At 44.4% G+C, this 17,028-nt stretch overlaps 1 protein-coding gene across 1 annotated transcript in view; it reads right to left on the reverse strand.

The window, feature by feature from the left end:
* NHS (Nance-Horan syndrome (congenital cataracts and dental anomalies)) overlaps positions 1 to 17,028 on the reverse strand; it is a gene marked incomplete at its 5' end in the record, with an annotated part of 23,339 nt that overhangs the window by 4,713 nt on the left and 1,598 nt on the right. The window contains 5 exons of the mRNA XM_010146871.1: positions 3 to 147; positions 1,408 to 1,539; positions 4,739 to 4,931; positions 7,275 to 7,337; positions 15,673 to 15,806. Coding sequence (XP_010145173.1) covers positions 3 to 147; positions 1,408 to 1,539; positions 4,739 to 4,931; positions 7,275 to 7,337; positions 15,673 to 15,806 — 667 coding nt within the window. The remainder of the gene's footprint in view (positions 1 to 2; positions 148 to 1,407; positions 1,540 to 4,738; positions 4,932 to 7,274; positions 7,338 to 15,672; positions 15,807 to 17,028) is intronic.

Here is a 17,028-nt window from a genome sequence, read left to right on the forward strand (position 1 = left end):
GCCGCCGGGAGGGAGCGGCTATCAGGATTTCTTCTGTCTGGCACTCCGAGTCCCGGGTCCCCGACCTCCTGCTGCCGGAGCCGGAGAAGTCCGGGTTTGCATGCACAATCACATTGCGCTCTCTTGCCACCGGTGACTCGTCTGAATCTAGGACACACGGAAAGCTGGGTGAGTGGGAGACAGCTCCATCTCTCCTGGCGCGAGACGACCCGCGGAGCAGCCCAAGAAGCATTATCTGCTGTATCCTTTCTTTTTTAATCTCGCTGAGCTTTGGACCAAATTTAACTTTGCTATAGAGAGTATATAAGGCAGACCTCATCCCAGTGAGGTGGGGAAATTCTCCTAGTCCTGCAATGTGATCTCAGTTCTCCCATTTCTGCAATGTGATCTCACACGGAACTGATCTCGCTGTGGTAAATATTAAGATAAATATTAAGTTTTCAAGGTGTTGTCACTCTATTTCAACTAGTTAAAGGCAGTTTTCGGAGTGGCTGCTGGACAAAACACTCCTTGAGCTTCTAAAAATAATTCTAGTTGGACTACCTGTCTGTTCAGAATTTCCATTATCTGCTTCTTTACTACTAAGAATATTTGCAAGGCAACAGGATCTTTCTTTCATAGGTTCTCTGGTTGCTTATTCCCTGTGATAAACACATTGCTTCTGCTTCCGATCAAATTTCACAGCAACGGACTGAGATACCAGAGCCGTCTTCAGGGGCAGATGAACATTAGCAAATTACGATCCCATTAGATTCATTTTGGGTTAATGCCGATTTTACACCGGATTTACCCTCAACAGTTTTTTCTAATTTACCTGGGACAAAAAACCACTCCATTTTGGGCAAATATCCTTGGTAATAAGGAATGAAAGGAAGGAATTGAGGACAAGCGTGATAAAGGAATGTTTAGCAAAGTTTCCCGTAGGGTACCAGCAGCTGTCTCCAAGGCAGATATCAAACTGCTCATCTGAGTGAGTTATCTGGCTGTTGTGACAGCTCATCATCACTTTGCTGAGCAACATCTGTCAGTTCTTTACCTTAAGCTCCCCTCACGCAAGAAAAAACTTTCACTTAATCTAGTTACTTTTTATGCACGTAACTATGGGTTCGTAACAGAAATAAAATGGAAAAAAAAAAACCAACTGATTAACATTTACACAATAAGAGCTGAACACAAGCATCTATATTACTCGGTAAGGCCCCCCCAGTCCGTCAAGGCCGTATGGAGTAATATAGCTTTGCTTACTGTAGTAAATTAAAAAAAAAACAAACCACATCATTCCCAAACACCACAAGCATTTTACACTTTTGAGTTTTTGTATCTTTGGAAGGTTGGCTACCAGCTCGTATCCCTCCAATTTTAGCTGATCAGAAAGCTATCTACGGAAGATTTGTATTTATACTACACCTATTTCTTGTTGCACTCTTCTGGGGATGCCAGAGATGGTTTTCCTCCTCCTCAACTTTCGTCTCCGCTGTAGTACAGATTGTGAATGAACAAGAGAGCAGCGTATACTAGCCTCTCTGTCAAAACCAACTCCTGCAACCCATAAATAGGTCTCATTAGCCTTTAGAAATAGTAAACAAATTTTCATGGCTGGAACACAGTGGAGGTATGTGAGCTTGGATCAAGCCTGTGAATAAACATAAGGGAGCCCTCATGTAGCTCTTATGTAAATTATATCACAGTATATCACAGTTTTACATCTAATTCCAGCTCCCCCTCAGCAGCCTGGTCTGCCAAAAATAACAGAAGGAGTAAAAAAAAAAAAAAAAAAAAAAGGAAAAGAAAAGACAATCAGGAAGGAAAACAGAGTTGAGAGCTCTTGGTAACAGGGCATCTTTCTTACAGCTATTTATCCATCTGTCACAGGGACAATGACAGTAACTTGTCTGCAAAGCATAATCTCTTCAACTACAGCCTGACTTATTTAAGAGCAAGAACACAATTTAAGGTTATAATGCCATATCGCAGTAGTTGGGCGCTTCTTAGGAGACCAATATGCCACGGGGACTAACATTTCAAAAGGGAAGGAGACAGCTAAATGGGGAAAAGTCCTTGTGCAAGTTTAGAGAGCATCTTTCGTGACAAGGACGCATGGCCAAGGATGACATAAACGGGCAGCTGCTATTTATTTGCGTGCATCAGTAAGAGCCCTGATTTTTGCAAGTTCTCAGCACATGGCAGGTGTGTGGGAGTCCACTCTGGGAATCAGGTCATGCAGTCAATCAAGATCCTCATTTTGGATTTAGGAGCCCAAGTTCATGGGCACATTTATTTATGACCACAGTCACACAGAAGAGGCGAGAATGCCTCGTTTTCTTTGTTTCCATGGCATTAGCATAGGGAAATGTCTTTCAGTTGTTGTCAAAATTAAGTTAAAAGGAGGCCCACCAGAAGACCAGTGCCCATCTGTGCTGGTTTTTTGCTCAACTGTACACTGACGCTCTCTAAAGTTGACGTGGGACAGGCCGGAAAAAATGTGCCAGGTCCATAAAAACACTAACAGAAGGATCGTTGGTACAGTGGTTTGTAATCTTAAGAAAAATGAACAAACTGAAACAAACAGAAGGAAAAAAAAAATCCTGATCAGAAGCTCTATTTTAATAGCGTATAATTATAGAAAACATAATTATACACAGACGTACACGTACATATTACACTACATAACAATGTAAAACATTAAAAAGTAACTTTCTTGTAAAAGTTCTTCTTGAAATCTACTACAGTGAAATAGAGGCTTCAGACAGATGTCCTGTAACCACCAATGCCCCTGAAATAAGCAGAGGAAGAACTTTCTTTAATATGGAACGAAAGTGCCATAAACTCCAACAACAGTCATTTTCAAAAAAGTGAACATTTCTCAGGGTTGGGAGAAGCTTAAAAAAAACAAAACCAGAGAACTGAAAGCAAACGCTTTGAAACGAAAAATCAATCAGCATCACTGCTGGTTTTTCCAGCAACCGTGAGTTAGCCGAACATGCTCTGTGTGCCAGATGCACAGGGGTCATCTCTGAGAGGAAAGTGGAAGAGGGTACATCCTCTCCGTGACGCATACAAATTATTCCCATTAGTGCTAATGAGAATGATACACATAAACATCCAGAAGATTACATACCATTCTTGATCTGTAAAACTGATCAGTGGAATTTTGGTTCCAATGTATGGCAGGTGGAGTCTAGGCAAAAAGGGCTATTACTGGAAAAGTTAACATTGGTCCCAGACCTAACTCTCCTCTGAACTGCATCAGCCCTGTCAGAAAGCCTACACCGGTTCAGTTCCTACACCGAACCTAGCAAGAGCGTCATTTTAACACCAGCTTCACCTCGTGGAAACGTGCCACGCTATTTGCTGCTTCCCTCATGGATTTCTACCAGCAGCGCCCAACCTGCTCCTGGCCTGCAGCCTGGCAGGTCTACGCAGGCCCCTCTGCCGACCCACCGCCTTTCCTCCCGTGGGGCCCTGGCCGGCCAGAAGCACCATCCCCGGTGGCAAGGACCCCTGCTCCTGGCTTCCACCTCCCTGGGCAGGCAGAACTGCCGGGGCCGCGTTGCCATCCCCAGCAGGATTCACGCAGCAGGCAGTGGGGCAGGGAGGGACTTGTCACCGTGACGCTGTAGGACAGACATGCTGCAAGCCCGAAAGCCCAGAGCCCCTCGGTTGGGCAGTGGGCAGCAAATGCTGGGGGGTGAAGCTGGACTGTGGGCATAGAGCCCTCCTTGACTCCGCGGTGAACCCTGCAGCCGGTCTTGCAGGAAGGCTGGGCACCACTGAGAGACACAGGAAAGAGCAGTGGGATGTGAGGGGCTGTGACCTCCCCCCCCAGCTCCCCAGTTACTAGGAAAATAGAACTAAATACAAATATTTTCTCTGGGGAATGAGGGCTAACTGAAAGCTCCCTGCTTTTTTCCTGATTGTTTATATTCAAATCTGTACCCTTGCAAGTCAGCCCACTTTATGCTCTTACATTAATCAAAATTTGGTGCAAAATATTATAGAGGAAAGCTCAGATCAACTTTATGTTTACCACAGCCCTCTGGAAGGAGAGAAAGAGAAAAAGAGAAAGAGAAAAACAGCCTGATTTTTTGATTCTGAAAATAAGTCATCTGTCACATTTAATAAGCGATATACGTGCTGCTTCTATAAACAAACTCTCCTTCAAATAAATCTAGTCAAATGTATCCAAATGTTATATAAGTAAAAGAAAATGCCGTTACTATACCTTCAGCATGGCTGCATGTAAAGAGATCTCAGAGTGACGGTTTGCATGCTACACAGTCATGCCTCGCATGTTTAAAGCACTGCAAAGAGTAGCCTACATTCTCTAGTTTCTCTTCTCCTGCTACACATGATAATCATATGATTAATTTCGGTGGCTTTCTGCATTATTTCAGTCAGCTACATTCAAAAAGTTACTTGAGGTCTTTGTAAATACAGACTGTAGGTTACATACACAACAAAAGTACATTGTTTACACAGGGATCCAGTGTTACGTTACGCTGTATAACATGACTCTGAAAATATGGGCCAAATTAATCCTAGATGCAGCTTTAGTGATTCCAGTGGCCACGCATGAGGGATGAATTTAGCCCACTGTCTTCCAGAAACTAAATCCTCAAGCCAGGGTCTTTGCCCCAGACTGCACAATCCCGTGACTTCAAAGAAATTAAACAAAATAAGTACTTGACCTCCCTTGAACCATGCAATAAATACAAAAAGAAATAGAAGAGATTTGTACCAGTGACATTGATGGGGATAATGCAAGAAGAAATCACTTGGGCATCTTGTTTCATTTTCTCCTCTGGAGTTGGGAGAGGTAGTGCTTTACTCCAATTGGTTTGTTTATCCAGTGTAGAAGGGATATTATGTATTGGATTTTTCGGCCTCTGCCCTAACATGACATCTGTATCTTCGTCCTCTGGTGGATGGGACTGCAAATGAATACATTCAAAATCAGTGTCTCCCACTCAGGCAGACAGGCTAGTATTGAAACAAAGCAGACACACAGATCAGAAATCAATCACAGGGATGCGAGGAGGAACCGTTCTAGCTAAGTGACACCGCAAGCTATTCTCCAATGGAAAAGTAACATCCTGCTAAGAGGAGGAAAATACCTCAAGATACTGGAAACAATTCAGTGCATTTACAGTGACATTTACAGGACCTCTCCTCCGTCAGAAGGGGCACGTCCTGCGTTCGTGGGTCGCCGTTGCAAGCGTGCCCTCAATCACCATCAGCGTTGGACACGTGGTTCCTCATTTGCATCCGCAATCTTTTGAACAGCCGGGTCCGCTGGTTACTAGCAAGGGATGGCCCCATATAACCATTCGTTTGAGGCCAGGCATCAGAAGGCCCACATTTTTAAAAAAGATCCCTCCATACTTCAGAAAACCACTTGCATTTCATTTTCACAGAGTAAGAACATGAGCAGACCGAAGTTACAGCCAGCCAGCAGCTATGCAGTGGGAAGTGGTAGGTGTTAGCAGCGCCGGGGCGGGAGGACAGTGGCTAAGGAGAAGAGTAGCTGCCACCAGAAGAAATTCAAATTCTAAAGAAATTTAGAAACCGTGCACATTTTTACAGCATGCTGCCAGAAGCGTTAGATACGGAAGATAAAGAAACAGAGAGAAGAGTAAACTGTGTGGAAGAAACACAGACAGTTTGTTTACTTTTGGAAGAAATAACAAAACCCCCAACAACACCCTGTCCTGCAAAGCCGCTATAAATTTGTCTAGAGAAAGAGAAATAAATTAAGTGCATTTTCCTGTGGTGCTGGCTGCTAATTCGGGTTTGGGGGTCTCTTTGTTTGCAAAAAAAGTTTGTGTTTTGTTTGGAAGGGATGAAGAGGAGAAACACTTACCTTTTTCTGCCTAACTCCCCTCCCTTCTTCCATTAATACATTCTTCTATAAGCTGTCACAACTCTTCGACCAGCCCAGGATGTCCCTCTGCCTCTCAGTTTTTAAAAGCGAAGCACAGTCCCTTCCAGGCCCGCTTTCTCTTTGGTCCTGAATTCCCAGCTGCTTAACTACCAGCCTTCCCCCTCATGCCTGCTGCTTACACTTTGCCTGCCAGTTTTAGTTTCGGGAGCAAACACGGCGAAGGTAAAATACTTCTCTCCAGCTCCTTGGCAGGGTGTTCGGCAGGCTGGTGTTGAACACCGCAGGATCATGCCCAGGCTGCCATTGTACTTCTGCCATTCCTCCACCCAGGCTCCTCACAAATCCTGGGGGAATTAACCGTCTCCAGCTTGCCAAACAGCATTTACGCCCCAGCCCCAAAAGCATTTAAGAACTTAACTCGGCAGCTACTATTTAAACTGTCGGAGGGCACGCACTTACCTTGCCAGCGTCACCTCCCGCAGCACCCCCAGACCCAAGACAACACAGGCTTCCTCCTCCTCCCGCCCGCAGAAAATCCCCTTTTCCCACGTAGGATCTCAGTGAAACATCACAGCCTTCTTTCTGCCTGCAGCTTTTGTGCCGATCCCCAGCAGACGTGAATAGCTCATATAAACTTCATGCACAAAAGACTTCGTTTCCTAGGTAACTCCCACCCCCCAAAAAAAAAAGTTTGATGCATGCATGGAAAAAAAAACCCCCAAAGCCTTGCACACACGCACGCAAGCACAAAAGACTCTGTTTCCTAGGTAACTCCCACCCCCCCCAAAAAAAAGTTTGATGCATGCATGGGAAAAAAAAAAAAACCCAAAGCCTTGCACACACGCACGCAGACACACACACACAGAGGCTGCATTTGTTGCCGATTCCTCCCCTGGATGACAATGAAGCGCTGGACAAAGCGGGCGAAGTGACCCTGGCTGCCAGAGCTCCTCCTCTCCAAACAGTGGCATCACCAAATAGCCAGAAAATAAATACCCGCTGTCGGGCTGGCATTGCCCGCACAGTAGGAAAAAGTAAGAGGAAAGACTGTGTAGGAAAAAAAAAGGAGAAAAGGGGCAGTTTGGCAAAAACACTGTGAGAGAATGAAATGCAGCGCTAACGCTGGAGAGTGTCTTGGTTCAGGCCTTTTAGAGGAGGTGATAGGAGGAGGTGGCCTCATCGCCACGGGCTCCTGAAACCCATCCAAGGTGAATGATTGAAGAGGGGGAAAAAAAAATGTCATTATTGTGTCTTACAAGAGAAAACCAGAAAAAGCTTCATTTAGCGCAGTAAAGTTAGCAAGTGAAAAGCAAGCAAGAGGAAGGGTTAGGATCTGGAAGGGAGAAGAGTTGAGACAGGGCTGTTAGTTGAGGATTGCTTGTTTTTCCAGTACCTTTCTACTCCAGGGGGTCATGTGGCAACACTCAATTGGGGAGGGCGAACGGGTGCTGTTAAACTATAAATGTGAAATGTAAGAAAAAAAAAATTAAAAACATACACAAAACGTTTCTGGTAAAAGAACACAATTTTTGTCTGGATCAACTAGCATCAGAGGCAAAACGAGCTGAGACTTCCACCCTATTTCCTACTGATAGGTTTATTCGCCGGGACAGACGACTACTCTACAAAATGCAGCTCAAGCGACCGTGCCCACAGAGTAGTCTGGACCCCTGTAAAGTCTGTGCTGATTTTGCTTACTCAGATTAGACAAAACTGCGATGAAATTAGCTCAACTTCCTTGTACAGACATGCTTAAATTGTCCCAAGAATGCCTCGTATTGATTTGATAACTCAAACTGTGTACTGCCTGGAGCTGAAGCAGCACAAGGTACTTAGACAATTACATTATAAGTGATCTATTTCGTAATATAAGGGATTTTTTTCTGCATGAGATATTTAAGCAACGGATGTAAATAATTCTGGTCCCGAGGGTGATTTATCACGTACATTGCTTGCTAAGGTTTTCTGATGTTATCGTTGCATCTCTAAAGTTGCCATCAGTGTGTCAGGGTGACAACGGCCAATTGGATTTTTGTCAGTTACTATAATGCTTGGAAGGACAAACAGCAATGCCCAGAAGGTCCTGGGTCTTGCTGAATCCCTGCACTTCTGGTGGTAAGTCTGGTTTGTTTGTTGCAATGTCTTGTTTTCAAAACCAAGGAGTGAAGGATGACTTCTTTTGAAACAGGAAATAAAACAAGAAAGGCGATAAAGAAAACGGGTCTGTTGATCACAGTGGAAAGCTCTAGCAAGACCTGCCAAATAATCCTATGAGCATTTTTCCTTCCCATCATTATCAACACCGCCGTGACGGATGAACCACAAACCTCAGTCTGAAAGACTGCATTAGATGATCTCCTCCCAATAAAAAAGCCATTGTGAGTCTCAAAAGGCCTAATTCTTTGTCTTGTCCTACTCTCTTCCTAGTTACACACCACCTGCTTTGCCCTGGTCCCATCTGCAGGACTAAAACGAAGGGAAGACTCCAAATGAGCTGCCCATCAGCCTTACAGGAGATCAAGAGGGGGACATCTGAAGAGGACTGTTCCCAGTTAACATTTCCAACGGATTAGTTTCTACCCCGGTCAGTGCAAAATTACTTCTCCCAAGCTGCGAAGAGTCCTTATTGCAGGACGAACACCTCTGTGCAACGAAGGGTGCAGAGATACCGAAAACATCAAACAGTTAAGTCTACTCTTCAGATGCACAAGGGTGATTTCACCCTTTGCCCCCCAGCTGAGATCCCAGTCACCCGCTCTGAGCAGTTAAGCTGCAGTTAACGGGATTGGGGTTGGAACTGAAATTCAGCTTCCCCATGTTAGAGGATCTCTGGGGAGGGTCGAGACAGGGGGAGACTGCTGAGGTGACAAGTTACGTGTATCCACAGCCATCGCTGATGTGCTGAATGCTCAGGTCTCCAAGCACAGTGGGACAGTGGGACAATGCCAAGCACAGTGGGACAAACTTCCCAGGTAGGTTCCTACCATGAGGAGGTAGGACAAAAATGGAGGTGACTGGCGGAATTTCAGCTCCTGGTGTCACAGCGGTGCTCCTGGGAAAAGCCCGTGCCACTGCTACCTCGCCAAGGGGTTCCGAGGTCACCTACAGCCTGCAAACACGTCGTACCCACCACGGGGCAGCCGAGGGACACTGGGATATAGCAGCAGTCTCAGCATTTCAACACTTCTGCACTGAGCTGCCGCTCTTCAAATGTTCTCATTCACTCAGAAGACCAGCGTATCTCTAAATGTCCTGAGTAAACACGTAATTAAGCAAGAAATTATTATTATATACCCAAGGCTGTTCTGGTCTGATGGACAAATCTGCAGTTAGGCAGTTTTCAAAGTGAATTTCTTTTGCGTGGGTGTGCTTGGCAAACAGCAACAGTGATAATCAATCTCTTAAATACAAAGCCAGATTACTTTAAATGGGCATTTTTCTTTAATGGGCTAAAATTTCTTTGAAACCAAACTGGTGCGTAATTGCTCAAATAGGGAGTTATTCTGCAGTCACTGACAAATCTTTGTTTTCTCAGCTATCCCATCAGTTTTACTTGCAGAGGTGTCATTGTGCTCGTGAAACTGCTTTGCAGTAAAAATCTTGGTTTCATGTGCATGAGATCTGATTTCTCAGTGCTCTCCACATCTCTTCGATGTGAAAGTTCTCAGTTTCTGTGCACTACAAGAAAACAGTCGGGTGTCCAAGTCTGAACTAGTCAACAAGGCTTCCCCTGAAGAGAAAGAGGGAGCGGCATTGCTGCAGAGCAATTCAGCTCACCTTCCTTCAGCACCTACCTTAGGGTGAGATGAAGCACCCCTGAACGCTCTCCCAGCTGGCTTTAGGGAAAGCCTAGCCTTACGTGCAGGTACCTAAGTCAGGACACACGATTCACCCTTCTAACGAATTAAAATCTTAAATCAGTGACAAAGAAGCAATTTAGCAGTTGACAAACTTGCCAGCCTGGCAATTTATGGGCCTGCCCCATTTATTGTCCCAGAGCTGGGATCTGGAGGAGGAAACGAAGGGGCCAGTAACAGGACAAAAATGCCACTTCAGCCCCTCTTACATTTTCCATCCCCCAAAGCACCGAGATGCCACTGTGATCAGGATCTTCGAGATAGCAGGGAAGACAAGTGCAAGAAGCATCATTTGTGTTAAATCATGTACCTAGCGTGCCTTAACTCCAATGATAGTATTACAGGAGATACTGGGATTTCAAAGTTAATGCGTAGTGCAATGGTGAGGGGAAAACCATAAACCCAAGAGTGAAGAACTCATTTTTTTTCAGGTAATTAAAGACGTTTTGAGAATGCCAAAGCCTCATCAGGAGCATTTATCCCCAACATGCTTGTCAAATTTAGGCATGGCTGAGTTGATTCTTTCCCCCTCAGCTGTGTTAGACCATGTAGGCAAGGTGGTACCTCGCAGGACATTTCCATGGCGGAGTCACAACCCCCAGCGGCACCAGGCTGGTGCTGGCAGTGCCGACGCAGCCTTGGTGAGGGCAGGAGGTGGCTAGCAGCACACCACTATTCTCCAGAGGGTTATTTTTTACTCCTGACACCTAAAAGTTGCAGCTAATAAAGAGCATAAGGGAGTGATACAATTTTTTACCTCAGGCTTCTACTGGACTGGGTGGCGGAAATTTCCTTCCCAGGATCACCTTATAAATAAAATGGGTGATATTCACCCGAGCAGAGCGTTGGCATGTAGCTTCAGCATCTGCCAGCTTCATATATGGTCTATTTCCAAAAGTGAACAAAACATATGCAGGATGCTTTCACCCTATGCGAGCACAGAAATATTATGTACTTACCAACGGTACCTCCTGACTTCACATGTGAAAGCAAACATTCACGTACTGGAAAGCTAGCATGTGGAATAAGTGAGAACCAGCATTTAATCTGACATTCATCTGAGCCGAGTACCGACTCCTTCTGTGGCCCTGGGTGAAATCTCCCTCCCTCCTGTTTCTCTGCTTGTAGAACAGACAGCCTGCTGCTTCATTAAACAGGACTTCAAGAAAACGGTATTAATTTAAATGGTGGAAAAATTAAAGGTCTGGTAAGAGAAGAAAAAATACTAATAAAAGGTTAGCAGCCTTCCAGTGTTTTCAGAGCACAGTTGACTTCTAAATTAGGAAGGATATTTGTACCTATACAGCAGCTTTCTTATGCAGCCAACTGATGCTGAAGAGAAAACCACAGGGATACTTCTGACCATGCTATTTCTGCTGCAAAACACAGCCCTGCTCACCTGCCTGCTCCCAGCGTTTTTATTTCCATATGTTTCATTCTCCTCAAGTTTTTGTTTTATCTGCTTGTGGATGTTTTATCTGCTTATGCTTCTGTTGGAGCATCACAAATGTGATCTGTTAAAGTACTGACAATCCTTTAATGATTAATGTACTGCTCCAATGTTTTGACAAGGTGAAGACAAAAATGAGACGTGTTTTCTGACAGAAGTCATACCACACAAGGCATTCCAACAGACGAAGGTACAAAATAATCATCCCACGATACAGGGTGGTAGGTATTACGCTGATTGCACAAAGAGTGCTAGACTAGTTCATTCTGATGGATAATGCCAGGTAGCTTTTATTCTAACAGCTACAGGCAGGATCTGCACACAGATGGTGCATAGCCCGGCTCGGGCCTGGCCCTTAAGTTGATTATTTTTTATTGATGCTTCGTACATCTTCAGCAAAAAAGCTATGTGAAAGTTAGTACAGTCAGTTGTGTTTCCCTTTGCTGTACAAACCATGCTAAGGCATACCATAGGGAATATTTCCGAAATGGCAGGGAGACGGAATAAAATTTCCTGATGCATTATTGTCTCTTTGCATTATAACTGTAATGATGAACAAACTGACACTGAATTTTGTACAATTGTGAATGTAAATTTCCAAATATTGCGGGTTCTTTGCTCCTTCTCCCTTGTTTTATTGTAACAGCTGTACCACAAGGGGTTTGAGAAAGTGTGGTCCCATGGCATTCTGAACTTGAACACTGAGATTTTGGAACCCGGATAGATGGACTTGGGGAAACCAGAGAAAGAAAAAAATGCAGAGAAAATGAAAGAGCAGTTGGAAATGCAGTTGGAATGACACAGCATCTTCACACTCAGTGACTGGTCTCAGCAGTGCCACAGGCAGGGTTGTCATGGGAACATGGGTGAGGAATATTTCCCTCATTTTCCCAAGTCCACACCTTCCTTGCACTCTCCTAAGATTATTTTTGTGGTTCCCCCCCCCCCATTGGAAATAATACCTGAATGAATGATACTTATAAATGTGTTTGGTTGTATAGTTCTTCTGTGCAGAGAAAGACTAAGTATGCTAGAGCTTTTCAACTTTAAAAATGAATGACTGAGGTGGATAGGAAAGTAAAATCATGTCTGCAAAACCAGGAGGAGCATGGAGAAAAGGAACAGGAAAGCAGTGCCCACTGCTTCTTACAGTCTAAGAACTGTAAGGGATGTGATGAAATTATGAGGCATCATGTTTGAAACAAACAAAAGATACATTTTCTTACAGATTGTTAAAGTCATTGTCATAGGATGCTGCTGAGGCCAAGGTGTAGATTTGATAAAAATGCATTAAACAATTCTCAAAATCAACACAGACAAGTTCCTTGGTGGCTATTATTCTGTATTTGATCTCTGGCTCAAGAGCGGTGTAAATGATTTCTGTATGAAACTGGAAGGATAAATCATGGGATGGTAAATGGCAGAAACCATGCCCTGTTCTTATACTCTTTCCTGCAGGACTCCCTTCTGGCCTCTGGACTAAGTGGACCTTTCTCAGACAAATCAGGGCAGTTCCTGTGACATGAGTGGACTACAAAGCCAACTCCAAACTTGTCTTGCCTGGGACAAAATGATCCCATGTCATTTCTCGTTCTCTACTTCTTCTCCACAACAAAATGACCTTGTGATGAAACAGTTCAAAACATCCCTCCAGACCCATTTACACTGGCATCAGTTGCTTTGGACTTAAATTCATTTGGTCTTTCTTGGAATCTGTGGGACTTTGGCATCTTCCTCCCTGTAAAAACAGTCACGCTTAGAAGTGAATCTTCACCTGTTGTGGCTGATTTTCTCTAGCTTTACTATATAATAAGCAAACTTTACTATACAATATGTAAGATCTTTGGAAAAGCTCATAGACACCTAATTGGTAGCAATAAAACAGCAGCCAAATTGTACAAATGTGGAAGCTTTGGCTGGTCTCAGACACAGGTGACCCGTTATTCAGTAGCTTTCAGTAGTGATAGTTCTCCCAATCCTCACAGTGGTAATGTGAACATTTCCCAAAATCAAGCCACTTACTTCAGCGCCTTAATGCATGTGTTTAACTTAGATGGTCAATTTGGAAAAATCAGATCCTGCAACTTTTAAAACTTCCCCAGGTTCTTGTTGATCACTTTCTGAATTTGTAAGAAACAGAGAAAGGGGCATTTGTTGTTGTTTAGTATTGCTTTCACCAGCAACCTTTCAAAGTATCAGAAAAGTGGAATACAGAACAGACTGCTAGGCCATGAATAAAAGTTCTTGTGGGATTTAACATCTTTAGTTCATCGACAAATAGATGATACAATCCACTGGAATCAGATATCAAACATTACCGACAGCCCCTGAAGCAGATGTCAAAAAGCTTATGCCAAAAAGGGCAAGCTAGCCAACAAAAGCATTCTTAACTTTCTCTTGTAATGATAGCATTAAGTCATGAAAGCTGGCACAGTATCAATTAGTTAGTTATTCATTGTTGCAGTGTCTTGTAAAAATCTGATTAACCTTCTGCCAGACGGAGCATCCCTGTGCAGCTTCATCTTGCCTTGTTCTCTCTTTTTACAGCTGTCCCACAGACAAGGAGTTGTCTAAGAAATGGGTCAAGGCCCTTTTGAGTACTCTGGCCTTGGAGTGTTTGCAATTACCAAAGCAGAACATTGCCAGATGCCTTGAAATCAATAGGACTACAACCTCCCAGCAGCTCTTATTTGCTTCTCCTCAGGGGAACACTGAACCTGGCCAGGTTCCAAAAAAAGGCCCAATATGAGTGGGCACAAAGGTTAATATTCACCCTTGTGAAAAGACGAAGGTGGACTTGCTGATAAAGCCAAGACATCTGCATTCAGCATGACAATTTCACCAACTGATACAGGACTCAGAGGGTTTCTCACAATTTATTATTATTTTGTGTTCCACAGATGGAAGTAATGTCTAAAACGCACTGATTGTTTTCCGAACACTGCAAAGATTTAGGCCTCTCGCCACTGAGTGGGCAGTTTGAAAAGACATGCCTTGTTGCCCATCTGATATGAAGAGAGCTTTATGCTCAAGGTACTGTCCAAACTATTATCTGTGACTGGTTCTGACCCATAACGTGGGGTCACCTCTCCTTTACCTTTCTATGACCCTACCACAGCTCAGGCTTTGTTGATGACTTATAAAGAAGAAACAGGTAAGCCTGCTTCTCCTTTACGTCTTCCTACTCTTTTCTATGCTGTCCCTTAACATCAAGGTATCTTCTTTCAGTTGAATCATAAGGCCTGAAAATGTAACCAGTTCAAATCCTGCAGTGATGGTGATGCTTTCCTCGAAGTTATCCAGAGAAGCAGCCCAAAAGCCAGAATAGTCAAACTAATCAAACCCTTACGCGTTTCATGCTTTCAAATGCGAAACAAAGCTCTTCCTATGGACTGGCTAGGTGATGTTTTGGTCCCTGGATGGTGCTTTACACTGTGACTCCGTTACCATTACAGTATTTCCATATGGTTAATATAATGGGTTAGGATGAATGTGCTTTGATTTTTAAGCTAAATAGGTGATGATCCACTAGTTACACAGTTGTAATGTGTTCAGAGGTGTAGCATCTCTGCAGATGCTCATGTGTCCCTGTGCCTGCAGGTGCAGGACAGATCTATCCCTACACTGAAGGCTGGCATTAGATATATGCACCAATTAAAAGTCAAATCCAGTTTAAAATGGTCTGAGGAATACAACAGCTTTTAGCACGGGGCAGAATTTAGCTGCTAGGGCACTTTCATAGTCAAACACCCTGAGCCACAGAGGTAACAAAGTCCTGATGAAACCAGTGGGAATTAGGGACACAATCAAAGTTAAATTTCTGGATCTGGGTGCATTTCTTTTAACGATGATAAATGTCGTATTGTCAACACTAATTTAATTCCAAATCAGTGCAGCAGGGCAAGTCGGCACAGACATACAGGAGCAGATCTTCAGCTGGAGTCCTGCTTGGCTGGCTGCAAGGACATGTGTGAGAGATGCAGCATCTGAAAAAAACCTGAAGGTGGGCCCTGCAGAACAGGACCATTGCCCACACATACATGGAACCTGCAGTTCCTCGTAGCTGGAGAAGCGCTGCTGAGCCTATCTGCACCCACGTGAACCTCAAGCCAGCGCTCACAGTTCTTGGCTCCTGGCAATGCTAATGCAAGAGCTGAAATTACTGCACTTACTGGAATTACAGGAGGGTCCTGGAGGTGCTAGCTAATGAGGGAGCGGGGAATGTGAAGGACTGTGCAGGAGTCTGTGAATGAGTTTGTGTATGTGCTGGCCATGTGTGAAAACAAGAGGTTTCTCAATGGAAACGTCCACCCTGGGGCCAGCTGCTGGAAGCTGTGACCTGAGTTTTGTTCCTGATCAGTCTTTAAGGTCGGCTGCATTGTACCTGCACAGGCTTGTGGGGAGCGCTTGTGAGGCACTGTCACACTTAGGTCCCACAATGCCACTAATGTGTTTGTGTGTGACAGACATAGTGAAAGACTTACTGGTAGCAAGTGCCGGTCCTTTATCGCTTGCCTCTTCTGACTGCAGATTGCGTGGAAGGGAGGAAAGGGGGGAGCCACCACAGCGATGGGGCCTTGGGCTTTTTGCTCTCTGTTATCACCTCGGCTTCGATGCTCTGTTTTGGAGGAGAAAGAAGATATGAGTCTTTCAGAGTGTTAAAAACATATAAATATCTCTATTAACAGCACAACAGAGACACGAACAGGACATGGACTCCAAAGATGAAGGCCCTCCTCTTCTCCACTGACCAGTCCCTATGATCCCTGTTGCAAGTGGAGGGGAGAAGCACTTACCAGACATCCAAGCCCCTGGAAGAGCTATGCTCATATAACACCCCACCATGCACCAAAGCTGAACTCTCTCCAGACAGGATATATACCCTTCATCCTACGTGACAAAGGAGCTACCTTCTAGGCACTTGGGACCCAAGTCATGATTCCCAATGCGAACCTACAGCTCCTGTTGCCCTGAAATGTCAACCTACAATAACACCTGCACTCTACCCATATAAAATATACCCCTCTGAGGAAAAAGAAGGAAACACAGCCCCAGGTAGGATTTCCTTCCCTGACTGCATGGCAGCACCAGCACCTGAGCATGGGTTTGACATCATGAAAGTTGTTGCAGCTCTGTGTCCCAGCGTGGAGGAGATCATAATGGCAAAGTCAAGATCTCTCCACCCCAGGCCCAGAGGAGTCTTCCTTTACTATGGACTCACAATATTCAGTCCTCTTCCAGCATCAGTCTCAAGTCTCTGAAATCTTGCAAGTGAATAGGAGAACACTCGTAGACTTCCTCTAATTTTAGGTAATGGTCAGATAATTACTGTTTGCACAGAGTGCTGCTGGAAGGGGATGATGGATTCACCTGATGCACATGGCTACGGTCCAGACAAAAATGTTTGCTGCTAGCATAGCTGTTTTCTGAGTTAATGTTTAGTTTTAATTACTCCTGGTTAAATCGATAAAGGAATAATGAATCACAGAATCACAGAATGGTTGGGGTTGGAAGGGCCCTTAAAGCCCATCCAGTTCCAACCCCCCTGCCAGGGGCCGGGAAACCTTCCACTAGACCAGGTTGCTCAAAGCCTCATCCAGCCTGGCCTTGAACACTTCCAGGGATGGGGCATCCACAGCTTCTCTGGGCAACCTGTTCCAGTGCCTCACCAACTTCTCCGTGAGGAATTTCATCCTGACATCCAATCTAAATCTACCCTCTTTTGATAGAAGAAATAGGTGAGACACAATAAACATGCTTAGGGTCAATTTCTGATTATAATTGCACTCCAATATATGCAGCTATTTAAAAATAAAACAAAGCAGCACATGCCAAGCTGC

Source organism: Eurypyga helias, unplaced genomic scaffold, assembly GCF_000690775.1.
Source record: "Eurypyga helias isolate BGI_N326 unplaced genomic scaffold, ASM69077v1 scaffold15022, whole genome shotgun sequence".
Lineage (NCBI taxonomy): Eukaryota > Metazoa > Chordata > Aves > Eurypygiformes > Eurypygidae > Eurypyga > Eurypyga helias.